Below are 13288 nucleotides of genomic sequence, written 5' to 3'. Positions count from 1 at the left end.
CCACCTGGGTGCAGCGTATGACAAAAGTTTGGCAGTGGTGGTAGTTGACTCCCCTTTTCTGGAGTGAGTAGCCATGTGCATCATGGTGCCATGTACTGAGACTGTGAAGACAGGAGTTTTAAAAACAAGAGAGATGGGGGATGTGAGTGTGTGGGAGGCGTGGCTATCCCAATACCACAGTGAGACAGACTCACTGTGAGGAGCCCTTGAGACACCCACGTGGAGACGTCAAGTAGTATAAACTTCAATGTCAATTACATCCCCATTAAAAAAAAAAGAAAGAAAAAATAAGAATAAAAATAAAGTAAAGCAAGCGTAAAAGTCCACTATGGATTTTGTTTAAAAAAAAAAAAAAAAGCACAGTTTCAAAATGAGAAGGGAACAAAGCATTTTCTATTAGCACACAGCGGCTCTTCAAGACTTTCACTTCTAAGGTCTGGTCACGTCGTAGTACAGAAACGTGTTACACAAGAAGGGCTGAGAGACACAAGCAGCTAGCTGACAGGGAAGGTTGCTATGCAACAGCTGAGGAAAGCCATCCAGCCAAGCAGAATTGATGTTGGTCACTGGAGAGTAAAAGCTCTGGTCCTAGCAATAGCTTCCATTCAGACACAGGGGTCCTGGAGAGGTTGATATAAAAACAAATATAAAAGTCCACTATGTTTGTTTGTTTAAAAAAAAAAGAGGTGCAATTTGAAATGGGAGCATAGCATTTTCTTCAGTCATTGTGGAGCATGTGCGCCCTTGGGTGGGACACCCTTCTCCTTTTGCTTCCCATTTTGCATATTGAGAAACCAGGCTCAGGGATGTCCAGTGACCCAAGTGGGCTCAGACAACTAGGGACAGACTGACCCAGCACTCCGTCCCTGGAACTTGGAAGTCCGGCTGAGAGCTTCTATCCACAAGACCACAGCTGTCCCAGGCCCCAGCCGTGGAAGGAACCAAGCCAAACATTTACTCTGAATCAGGGCTTGCCATGACTCAGACACACAAGTGCCTGATTGTCCTGGCCGCTCCAGCGGGCACCAGGAAGGCCTCAGGGACAGCCCATTTGTGCCACTCACAGCGAAGGGGCCTGACAGTCAGAGCAGGGAGTGGACCCCAAGGGGCAATTCGCACACCTGGATGGACCCACATAGAGCAGGCAAGGGGTGGGCCTGGGGACCCCTACCTGTTCCCCTTGGGATGCAGAGCATGAGCTTAGGTCTCAGAGAACAGAAACCCGGTTTGTTGGGACAGATGTTGACAGGGCAGGGGAGGTGGAGTGGATCTGCTGCTCAAAGTGAAGAGGGGAGGGTGCCTCGGTCCCCGGGGCCAGTGCTAATGGAACACGGGTTTTGGAGTCAGGAAGACCCAAGCCCAAATACTGCATTGTCACCTCACTGGCTCTGTGGCCTTGTCGAGTGAGTTCACGGCAATGCGTCTGTCTGTGCCTCAGCTTCCTGATCTGTAAAATGGGGATTCCGACATCCACCTCCCAGGGGTGCTGTGAGAGGAGGATAATGCCCAGCACACACAAGCTGCCCGAAGAGTGGTTGGGGAAGCAGATGTTCCCAGTGTGTCTGGGGGCCCTAGAGATGGACAGTGGAGGAGGACACACAGGGAACTGCTGTCCTCTCGCCATTTCCATTTCTCCTGTTGCAGTTACCGACTGGGCTAGAGACCTCTGTATTGGTGACCTAGGGGTCACTCCTGCTGGGGAAGCAGGGCTCAGTGTATTCCAGACCACACCGGAGGAGCTTAGAGGCAAGGGGGAGGGCAGGGCTGAGAAGCAGTGTGCAAAAGTGGGGAGACTGAGGGTATATGATGGATGGGTTGGAACCGCAATACAGGGCGTGCGTGCCCGCGTCTCCGGTCGGTGTCGCGGGGGCGGAGGGGTTGACGGTGAGGGGAATCTGGCGGGAGGGAGAAAACGCCCCCAGCCCACCCCGCCCACCCACTGGCGGAACCGCATGCGCACAGGGGACCTGGTGGAAAAGGCTTTTGTTGGGAGAGCGGGCCGGCTGGAGGGGTCCGCGCATGCGCAGGCTGCCCAGCCGCGGGGGGTGGGGGGTGCGGGGAGAAAAGGGGCGGGGTGGTGGGAGCTGCTGTGCTGGCAGCAGTAGGCGAGGGCGCGGCTGCGGGGTTCCTGGTGCTGAGGACGGACGCCATTGGAGCCCCAGGGAAGGTAAGGATCCAGCCCCAGACAGGACCGGGAGAGGGCAAGTGGAACCGGGTACGCTGTGCCCTTCCTCCCCACCCCACTCCCGCCCCCGGATGTGAACAAAGCCCAAGCACGCAGAACTTGAATCCCATTAGACCCGTGGTCAACAAAGGAGCCGCCCCCCACCACGGCCACCGGACCCAGGCTCCCCGAATCGAGCCCTGCTTAACACCGGAGCCCACCATCTGAACACCTTTAACAGACGCGGGTGCTCCGTTCTGAGCTGCCTTAGCGCGGAGGCCCCACCCCCACTCCAACACTCCAACCATTCTCAGATCGGTGTAACCCAACTGACCGCTTTGCCCCCTTCCCCGAGTTGCGATCCTGGCCTTTGAGACCTCCAGCGCTTCCAGTTCGAGCCTCACCTAGACCGAGGACCCCCCCCCGCCCCCCACTCCATCCATCTTGAGCGCTCCTGTATGAGCCCAGCCTAGACCTGAAGCAGCTGAATCCCCTCCACTGCGACTTAGCGGGTCCCTGGGATTCATTTTCCCAGAGCTTCCGGCGGTCCCCGCTGTCTGAGCCTCCTCAAGTCTTCTCCTCCCCAGCATCCTGGCCCCCTGCTCCAGCCATTAAATCGAGACGCTTTATTTCCCCTCTCTCAAAGCATCTCTTATGGGACTCTCTGGACCCAAGCCCGCCAGTCCACCCCTTGTTCCAATCCAGCCGTTGGTCTGGGGATCCTGTGTGACCTAAACTCCCCTTTCAGTGCAGGGTCTCCTCCGACCTCCTCTGTCCTTCTCCTAGGGTTCTGCCTCGGAGGGAATCTATCCCAGCAGCCCTCACCCCCGCCCCAACCTTACACTGCCTGGGAACCCTGTGACTGCAGCCCTCCACCTCCTGAGAGATCCCGCCTCCTGCTGGATCCCGCCCCCTCCCCCTGAAGAGGCCTCCTCATCCCTCTCGGGCTGAGCTCTCTTCTCCTTGGGACCCCCAGCATGGCAGAGGGAAGCTACCGCAAGGAATCTGAAGGGTACAACGTTGAAGACATGGACGAGGGTAGTGATGAAGTCGGGGAGGAAGACATGGTTGAAGGCAACGATTATGAAGAATTTGGTGCTTTCGGAGGCTACGGCGCCCTCACCAGCTTTGACATCCGCATCCTCAGAGCCTTTGGGAGCTTGGGTCCAGGCTTTCGCATCTTAGCGGTGAGGCCCCTCCTCGGCCACCTGCTAGCCCTGGGGCTTCTCTGTTGTGACGTCAAGGAGGGTGGGAGGAGGGGGCCGATGAGGGCTGGGGTTGAATGGGGAAGGACTGCCCAGCTTACCCAAACCTTCCCTCTCCTACTGGGAGAAGCCGGGGGTGGGAGGGGGGTGGGGGGGGCGGGGCGGGGTGCTGGTCGGAGGCTGGCCAACACAGGGGGAGCTATCTGTGTAGAGCTGTCTGCCTTCCCCTCCCCTGCCATGCCCTGCCCTGCCCTGCCCTCCCCTCCCCTCCCCTCTCCTCCCCTGCTCTGCCCTGCCCTCCCTTCCCCTCCCTGGTCTTGCAGAATGAGCCCTGGGAACTGGAAAACCCTGTGCTGGCCAGAACTCTGCTGGAGGCATTTCGGATGGATCCAGAAACACTTGCCAATGAGACGGCTGCCCGTGCTGCCAATGTAGCCCGGGCTGCCGCCTCTAACCAAGCTGCTCGGGCCGCTGCCACTGCTGCCCGTGCCACCTACAATCAGGTGGTCACTAACCACCACCCGGTGGCCACACACCAGGCGTCAGGAGGCGATACCCAGCCCATGACATCTGCTGCCCAGGCTCCGGCAGCCACCCCTGAGACGAGCATCGCTTCTCCGCACAGCTCCCAGATGCTAGTCAATAGCGAGATGGCTGCCCCTGGGGCTCCAGCAAGGTCCCCACAGCCGCAGACATCCTCCCAGGCCCAGGAAGCTGCAGCCGAGGGCCCTAGTACGGCCTGTGCTTTCCCCCAGGCCTCGCGTGCAAGTGAGATGGATGCCACCCGGCCCAAGACAGCCTTCCTGGGTCAGAACGACGCCTTTGATTTCAGCCAGCCGGCAGGTGTCAGTGGCATGGCCTTCCCACGCCCCAAGAGACCTGCCCCGGCCCAAGAGGCTGCCACAGAGGGCCCCAGTGTTGCCTCCAGGGGCACCCAGGCAGCCTCTACCGGGGAGGGGGCGGCCACCCGGCCCAAGACGACCAAGTCCGGGAAGGCTCTCGCCAAGACTCGCTGGGTGGAGCCTCAGAGTGTTGTGGCAGCGGCTGCCGCCAAGGCCAAGATGGCCACGAGCATCCCTGAGCCTGAGAGTGCAGCTGCCACTTCTCAGCAGAGTGCGGAGCCCTGGGCCAGAATGGGAGGCAAGAGGACAAAGAAGGTGAGACCTCCCTGCTGTCTCCCACCCTCCTTGCTCCCCTGCTTTCTCTGCCCTCTCAGCTCTCTGCCTCCTCCCCTCCCTTCCTCTCCCTCTTCTTCCCCCTCCCTCTTCTCTCAGCTCGTACTTGTTTCTCCAAGCCAAGTTTACCAGCATGTTTTTACTCCACGTAGTCCCTACCCTCGGGGCTGGAGGGAGAAGCGGTTGGCTCAGTGCCTGGCACTTAGTAAGCACTGGGCACGTGTCATCCGCGTGTCATCTACAACCCTTATTTCCAAGTACCTGCTCTGGCTAAGATGTGTGCCAGGCGCTTTTGCACAGGGAGCCTGGTCGCCCTGAGTCTTTCCTCTGTCTAATGGTACAGTCCAAGCACCTGGATGACGAATATGAGAGCAGCGAGGAGGAGAGAGAGCCTCCTGCGGTCCCACCGACCTGGAGGGCATCGCAGCCCCTGCTGACGACCGCACGGCCTCAGATGGCCCCTCGGCCCCCCATGGCCCTGAGGTCCCAGGTACCCTCAAGGCACGTGCTGTGCTTGCCACCCCGCAATGTGACCCTTCTGCAAGAGAGGGTAAGAAGGAAGCCTGCCCTTCCCCCTATCTCCCTCCTATCCTCCCTTGCGGGTCAGTTCTTTGAGGTCACCCACGCCTTGATCTCCCCGTGTGCTCTTCCTTCTCCAGGCAAATAAGTTGGTGAAATATCTGATGATTAAAGACTACAAGAAGATCCCCATCAAGCGCTCAGGTGGGCAGCCTCTGCCCCCTCCCTGAACTCTGTCCTTCCCCGCTCCCACCACCCTGCCCTGTGGGCCTCCCACCAGATGCCCTCTCCCCACCACACACACACAGATCAGGCCTGGCCGATGGCTCCATTGGCACGGTGTGGGGTCCTGAGTGTGCTCCCCTCAGCAGGGCTGACGGAAAGGCTGTAGCTCTGTGGCTGCTGCTCAGCCCTGGTGCTTTGCCCACCCCTCCCCTCCTGCAGACATGCTGAAGGATGTCATCCGAGAGTATGACGAACACTTCCCTGAGATCATTGAACGAGCAACGTACACTCTGGAAAAGGTGGGTGCGGGGCCGGGGGCAGCTCTGTGGAGCAGGAGCAGCAGGGAACCCTTGCCCGCCTCCCCCCATCTGCATCCCCTCAAGGCCCAGGGGCCAGACTGCGTGCTCTGGAGGGAAGCCCTCCCTGGCCTCTGCACCCGGGAGCTTCCTCTGCGAGCCTCCTCCCCTCCTTCCTCCCGCTCGTGCTCTCTGAGCGCCTGTGGTCTCCTGAGGTGACTCCGTTGTCTCAGCCAGTGTCGGTGCTCCCACAGGGCACTTCCTCCATGGCCTCTCCTTTCCCTCCTCCCCCAGGGCTTGGGATTCCCCGCCAAGAAAGAGTTCTAACAGGGAATCAAATGACTGCCTGCAGGACACCCAGCATGGATGTTTGATCTCACATTCTGTTTTCTCCCCACTGTAGAAGTTCGGGATCCACCTGAAGGAAATTGACAAGGAAGAGCACCTGTACATTCTCGTCTGCACCCGGGATTCGTCAGCCCGCCTCCTGGGAAAGTGAGAAAGCACAGGAGGCCGGTGGTCTTCCTTGGTGGTGCTTGCCCCCTCCTCTCGAGAAACGGGAAAGTAGGGTTGGGGGGCCTAGCATGGCTCCCACCCAGAGTTAGCAGTGCTGAGCAGCTAAGGGCAGGCAGGGGCAAGTAGCCTGGGGCGAGGCCTTGCGGCTCTCCAGGTTTCAGCCCTGCCCACCCTTCCCCGCCCCTGTCTTCCTAGGAAAGCAAGCTGCTTCTTCTCTCTCTCTCTCTCTCTCTTTTTTTTTTTTTTTTTTTTTTTGGAAAGCAAGCTTCTTGATTGCCTGTCTCTGCTAAGGTCCCGGCCAGGGCTTGGCAGAGTGGGCCTCGGGCAGGGGGCAGGGAAAGGGGAGAGTGGGGGGTGGGGGTCTCCAGTGGAGTCATGCTCCAGATGGAGTGGGCAAAGGGCAGGGAAGGTCAGGGTGTGCCTCTGGACTCAGGGTTGCCAATCGTCTGCTCCCCGCTTAACCCCATCCTCGACAGAGCCCTGGGAAGAGGTGTTAGCATCCACATTTGATGGATGAAGGGCCTCAGTCTCAGTCCGAGGAAGGAATTGTCTGGACCAGCAGTAGCAAGCCATACAGAGTGGGAGGAACTGCCCTGTAGCCCAGCAGTGTGGGAGAGGCTAGTTGGGTGAGCCGGCTGTGGTCACCTGGGCAAATGGCTGCTGGACAGGATCCCTCTTTCTACGCCTTCAGGACCAAGGACACTCCCAGGCTGAGTCTCCTCTTGGTGATTCTGGGTGTCATCTTCATGAACGGCAACCGCGCCAGCGAGGGTGAGTGGCTGGGCAGGCAGCTGGGGGCTTGCCCATCGTCTCACCTCCCTCCGTCTGCTAAACTCTTGTACCTCATCTCTTCTCACAGCTGTCCTCTGGGAGGCACTCCGCAAGATGGGACTGCGCCCCGGGTATGATTGGGGTCCCTTGGCTCCCGCTCCTCAGTGTGTCCTTGGGCACAGGAGGCCCCAGGATTGCAGTGGCCTAGCGGTCTCTGTGGGGCGTGGCATCCTGGACTAGGGAGAGCGTCAAGGGTCCACCAGGGTGCATGGGGAAATGGTCCTGAACCCCGAGCCCTCTTCTGCCCCGTGTGCCCTCTCTGTTCCCACACGAGACCTCAGAGACACCATCGAACCTGGGGGCTCCATCCAGCCCCTCCCTGGGGCCCTGCTGACAAGTGGCTGCCTGGCCTCTGCCGCCAGCCCAGGTGTCCATGAGGACGCCTCACAGGCTAGGAGGCCCTCAGTCCTGCTGGGAGCGCTCCTGCCCAACCCAGGCACTGCCACTCTCTCTAGTCATGCGTTCCTTTCCTTGCACGCAGGGTGAGGCACCCATTCCTTGGCGATCTGAGGAAACTCATTACAGAGGACTTTGTGAAGCAGAAGTGAGTATCTTTGCCTCCCACTCAAGCCTTCCTCGTGTGCTGCTCTGGCTGAGGAAGTCATCCCCCGGCCCATGTCTTAACACCAGAGGGATGGGTGTCTGGTGTGAGTGTGGGGTGGGAGGATGCGAATGTGGGGGGCGAGGGGACAATTCCAGGGAGGCCTGGGGAAAGGGAGCACTTGTGGTCTGTAAACACCGGGCGGGACGGTACAGCCCCCACCTCCTTCAGCACCTGCCCTGTAGGCCGTGTCCTGGCTTTACATCTCGGGGGCCTGGGACTCAGAGAGTGGAAACCTGATCATGGCCCTGACTGGAATAAGGCCCAGCTGGGCTTGGAGCCTGGCCCTGCTGGTTTTCTAGCCCAGGCTCACCCCATCATCAGTGCTTGGAGATCTCTTGTGCCCTCACAAAGGCCCTGTGTGCATGTTCACCCACCCACCCCCACCCCTGCCGCTCCACAAACACACGTTCACAGATGTTTGGGAGTATGTGTGGAGCCCCCTACTCTTGGTTGACTGTTTCTTCCCATACAGTCGTTTTCTAGGATGGATTCTCCCAGGGTTCAGTCAGGTCGCGGACAAGCCCCATGGTGGGTTGTGCTCAGAGTATGGAGCCTGAAGAAACGGCTCCTGCTTACACCAGACCCAACAGGAATCTGGGTTATTGTGACAAGGGGCACAAAACTCATGGCCTTCCTCTGAGCAAGTACCCTACGCGTGCCCCCTGCACCTCCCCATGGCTACTGGGCAGGACCAGTGGCCTAGGGGTGTGAGCCCCTCCATTTAGGAGGCAGAAACCCTGGGAGCCAGTGTGGAAGGCGGGGCAGGGGCTGGGGGGCCAGGGCAGGCCTCCTGCAGCAGCTGAGCTGCAGCCTCGGGGCTGGCAAGGGACTACCTGGGAGCCACTGGAGCAGCCAGCCACAGGTGTGCCTGTCCGGGAGCAGAGGTTTGTTGTCCTCTCTCACGCAGGTACCTGGAATACAAGAAGGTCCCCAGTAGCAGCCCACCCGAGTATGAGTTCCTCTGGGGTCTGCGCGCCTGCCATGAGACCAGCAAGATGAGGGTGCTGAGATTCATCGCCCAGGTAAGGCAGAGCCTGTGTTCTGGCTGCACCTTCCCATACCTGGTTTGTGTCTTGGTCCCGGCCTCCTGACGCCGTTTGTCCAGTGAGGGCGCCAAGGCCCAGCAAGGTTCCCAAGTCACTGATACCAGTTCACAGACTGTAGGGAGTGGACGGGGTGAAATCCCAGGTCTGGCATGGAATGACGGGAGCCTGATTTCAGTCGTATGGGTCTTTAACATGATTTCACAAAGGGCTTAAGTGAGTGAAAGGCGAGAAGTGGGTGCTGAGCGAGGTGGGGGTAAGTGTTGACACGGTTGCTGTGCTTCCATCGCAGTATCAGAACCGAGACCCCCGGGAATGGAGGGCTCATTTCTTGGAGGCTGTGGATGATGCTTTCAAGACGATGGATGTGGATATGGCCGAGGAGCATGCCAGGGCCCAGATGAGGGCCCAGATGAACATCGGGGAGGAAGCTCTGATTGGACGGTGGAGCTGGGATGATATCCAGGTGGAGCTCCTGACCTGGGATGAGGACGGAGATTTTGGCGACGCCTGGTCCAGGATCCCCTTCGCTTTCTGGGCCAGATACCATCAGTACATTCTGAATAGCAACCGTGCCAACAGGAGAGGTACCTGGAGGGCTGGTGTCAGCAGTGGCACCAATGGCGCGGCCAGCGCCAGCATGCTTGATGGCCCCAGCACCAGCTCCACCATCCGGACCAGAAATGCCGCCAGAACCAGTGCCAGCTTCTTCTCCTGGATTCAGTAAGATTGGAGGTCATTACACGGGACTCTGGAGGCTGGGGTGGGGACGGGCTGGGAGGTGTCAGGGGTAGGCCTGGGGTGTCCTGAGGGAACGAGGAGAGCCTGACAAGACACTCAGTCTGTCCTTGCTGTCCCTCACATGCATTGACACCTCTCCTCCTGCTTTTGTGTCTCCTGGTTCCAGGCAGCCCTGAAGAGCTGCGGCAGTGCCCCGCCGAGCCAGAGTGCCTCCGCTGCCCGGTCCCTGACAGAGCACTCTAGGCCCGCTTCTCCCTGTCCATGGAAGATGGCATGCAAGATGACGCACTCTATGCCCTTCCTGCTTTCATTGTGTGCTTTCCTCGTGCTGTCGTGTTTTGGGTATCTGTGTTACATTAAAGTTGCGAAATCAATCGGATGTTTCCTCCTTTTCCTGGGCAGGTGTGGCTCTGAGCAGCCCACGATCAGGCCCTGGGGGACAGGTGGGGGCCGCCTCTGCCTAAAAGACAGGCAGGTGTGGGTGGGTCCGGCGCCGGGAAGGACAGAGATGCCAGCTGAGGGGGGGCGACCATGAGTTTCCAGAGGCTCCAGTCCACAGCTTCATGATCTCCTACACTGTGCGCCCCTAGTCAAATACATGGCGGTCAAATACAGGAGCAAGGGTGGGGTGGAGGGCTGTGAGCTGGTGCCACTGTCCCTCCCACCAAGGGACAGGCTCCACAAACATCCCCCAGGACCTACCTGCCCCACCCCATCTCTGGAGTCACTGTCCAGGATTCCTTCCCTCATCAGTCACACAATTTTAGGACCTCATCCCTCTTCCCGAGTCCTAAGGACAGCGAGGTAGGCCTCACAGTGACATCCTCACACCTCCAGCAGGTAAAGGAGAAACCATCACAGGCAAGACAGCCTATTTCATGGGAGAAAGCTGCAGGCAGACGTGGACAGCCCATTGCCCATGACCATGACCCGAGGCTCTTCGGGAGGCTCCAGGGTACTTCTCCCTGGAAGCAGGGCTCTCCCAGTGAGGCCAAGGTCAGCTTAGGTCCCTGAGTCTTCAAGGGCTGTGTGATCCCTGAGGGGGCTGAGGCTAAACGTTCATTCCCCAGGCAGACGACAGTGAGGGCAGAGACACTTTGGAACTCTGGGAAGGACTCCGTAGCAGGAAGGGGCCATCCGGGACTTTTCTGGGTATCTCAGAGATGTCCACAGCTTGGAGGACAAGGCTCCAGGTTAAGAGGAAGGAGAGAGTAGTGTAAAGACCGCAGCCCACCTGCCCAGCCACCCATTGCTTGCCTCTTTGCCCCAAGAACAGGTTCCACTCCCTCAACCAGACCTGGATCCTGACCCAGACCCAACTGCATCATGTTCCAGGCCCAGTGGAAAGCAAAAACACCCATCACTTGGCTCAAAAATTAGTAAGAATTCCAAGCAAGCAGCAGAAGTCCACCACTAGTGCAACCCTTCTGAGCGATGGCCTGGGCCGTCCCCAGGAGGCAGGCTCTGTGTGGACCCCTCCCTTAAAGACAGGCTTCACATGGGTTTCTGCCTTATTTGTTGGCGCTTTGCGGTCTGCCTCCCTGGCTGCTGGGTTGATGCCTTGCCCCGTGGACACTCTGTGATTCTGACAGAGATTCAGTCCCCTCCCAGGTGCAGGTATCCGGGTTGACGGTCTGGATCTGGGGAACCCCGCTCTGGCGTGATGAATGACACTGGACTATTTCTGGCTCCCTCAACCTGGGACCTCCCAGGACCCTACTGTGCACTCAGTAGGTACCTGCCTTCTCATGGACGAGGTCGGGGCACTCACCACAAGCCGCAGGTGTGAGCGGGAGCGCTGTGTGCCACGGGCACCTGAGATAAGGCAGCTCATCTGGAAAGGAGGCGAGAGCAGCTCTCAGAGGCAGGATGCTGGGGGAGTCACCACCCCTCCGGGCCTCCAGGCTTGCACCTCTCTCCCCTTCTGCCCCCTTCCCCATGGATATCTTCACCTGGCTCCTGCCCCTCCACACCGTGCAGCGGGCAGTGCTGACAGCCAGGTGGGGAGTGAGGAAGTGAGCAAGAGAGGCAGCCTCAGGAGCAAGGAGGAAGGCAGGTCCCAGGGATCGGGGACAGACCCTGAGTTCCCCAGAAACTGACAACTGGCACCGCGGAGGTGGCCGAACTTCAACCACAGGACAGACATGAGACCAAGGCAGGCCTCCCTCCCGCCCCTAGCCTCAGCCCTTCCACGGGGTCCCCCACCACAAACGCCACAACAGGTCTCAACCAGTGTTTTCTGAGGCCCTACTATGTGCCGGGGCCTTGGCTGACGTGTACAGGTACCTTGGCAGCTCCTGCAGATTTCTCCCCAGCCTAGGCCTGTGCCATCTGACCCCTCAGACACTTGTTGATAGACAAGCATTCACCGATTCACTTGTGTCCAGTTCCTGACAATTCGCATGCAATGGCTCGCACGGCCTTGACGTCAATCACCAGATAGCTTCAAGGGAACAGATGATCAGGCACGTTCCATGGATGAGGACCCTGAGGCTCTGAGAGGGAAGACACTTGCCCTGAGTCCCACAGCCAGGAAGTGGCAGTGCTTGGACTGGGACCCAGGATGCTTTGAGCCCAAATGTGTGCTCTGACCACTGCAGTCTGTTGCCACTGCCTTTGAGGGATGCACAGTGCCGTGCAGTGACACCCCAACCTCTCACTCCTCTCTGCACACACCCACCCTCTTGATCCCCCAGGAAACATATACAGCTTTCCATGTCCTTTCATTGAGCCAGAACCCCACCCCTCATGGCCTCCCTGCCCCTGAGGGTCACCCTCGGCTTATCAGGCCTGCCACTGCCCACCCAACCTCCTGGTTCATCCTCACTCCTGTGGCCTGGAGAGGCCAACACTTCAACATCCTGGTCAGAAATGGACTCTCACACCTGAGGGGGACACAACAGCCCCTTTCCAGGCCAGTTGCCCTAGTGTGGGGTTAAGCAAACACATTCAATTGATTTTGAGACAGTTGACTTTCCAGGGGTTACAAATTTCGAGAAGTGAGAAGGGGTGTACATGCCCAACAAACACATGAAACTCAAAAATGGAAAAATCGGTGGATGCTAACAGCTGATGAGAGTGTGGAACAAATGAACTGTCCAGAGAAGTCTTCATTTGCATGAGGCCCCTGGAAAACAGGAGGGATACATCCGTTTGTTTATCAAAAAAGCAAGATAGTTCCAGAAAAACATCTATTTCTGCTTTATTGACTATGGCAAAGACTTTGACTGTGTGTATCACAATAAACTCTGGAATATTCTGAAAGAGATGGGAATACTAGACCACCTGACCTGCCTCCTGAGAAATCTGTATGCAGGTAAGGAAGCAACAGTTAGAACTGGACATGGAACAACAGACTGGTTCCAAATAGGGAAAGGTGTACCCCAAGACTTGTATATTGTCATCCTGCTTGTTTAACTTATATGCAGAGTACATCGTGGAAATGCTGGGCTGGATGAAGCACGAGCTGGAATCAAGATTGCCGGGAGAAATATCAATAACCTCAGATAGCAGATGACACCAGCCTTATGGCAGAAAGCAAAGAAGAACTAAAGAGTCTCTTGAGGAAAGTGAGAGAGGAGAGTGAAAAAGTTGGCTTCAAGCTCAACATTCAGAAAACTAAGATCATGGCATCTGGTCCCATCACTTCATGGCAAATAGATGGGGAAACAGTGGAAACAGTGACAGACTTTATTTTGGGGGTCTCCAAAATCGCTGCAGCTGGCGACTTCAGCCATGAAATTAAAAGACGCTTACTCCTTGGAAGAAAAGTTATGACCAACCTAGACAGCGTATTAAAAAGCAGAGACATTACTTTGTCAACAAAGGTCCTGGTAGTCAAGGCTATGGTTTTTCCAGTAGTCATGTGTGGATGTGAGAGTTGGACTATAAAGAAAGCTGAGCGCCGAAGAACTGATGCTTTTGAACTGTGGTGTTGGAGAAGACTCTCGAGAGTCCCTTGGACTGTAA

At 57.7% G+C, this 13288-nt stretch overlaps 1 protein-coding gene and 1 non-coding gene across 3 annotated transcripts; both read left to right on the top strand.

Moving 5' to 3' along the window:
• The first annotated feature begins 2047 nt into the window (after positions 1-2047).
• On the top strand, positions 2048-9683 carry LOC136153345 (melanoma-associated antigen D4). 2 transcript variants are annotated; one of them, XM_065915062.1, is made up of 13 exons: positions 2048-2167; positions 3141-3351; positions 3693-4526; positions 4888-5094; positions 5204-5267; positions 5508-5587; positions 5988-6079; positions 6792-6871; positions 6960-7002; positions 7413-7475; positions 8443-8557; positions 8871-9301; positions 9486-9683. In XM_065915062.1, the coding sequence occupies exons 2-13, from the start codon at positions 3142-3144 to the stop codon at positions 9493-9495; spliced, it is 2229 nt and encodes a 742-aa protein (XP_065771134.1). In that variant the 5' UTR covers positions 2048-2167; position 3141; the 3' UTR covers positions 9496-9683. The 2 variants fall into 2 exon arrangements, with proteins under 2 accessions (XP_065771134.1, XP_065771135.1); XM_065915063.1 differs by having other exon boundaries at positions 8871-9313.
• LOC136154982 (small nucleolar RNA SNORA11) lies at positions 8066-8192 on the top strand. Its single transcript, XR_010660676.1, has one exon. It is a non-coding gene; the product is annotated as a small nucleolar RNA SNORA11 (small nucleolar RNA).
• Positions 9684-13288: the final 3605 nt, after the last annotated feature.

Source organism: Muntiacus reevesi, chromosome X (genome assembly GCF_963930625.1).
Source record: "Muntiacus reevesi chromosome X, mMunRee1.1, whole genome shotgun sequence".
Taxonomy (NCBI): domain Eukaryota; kingdom Metazoa; phylum Chordata; class Mammalia; order Artiodactyla; family Cervidae; genus Muntiacus; species Muntiacus reevesi.
This window is presented reverse-complemented; position numbering and strand designations above follow the sequence as displayed.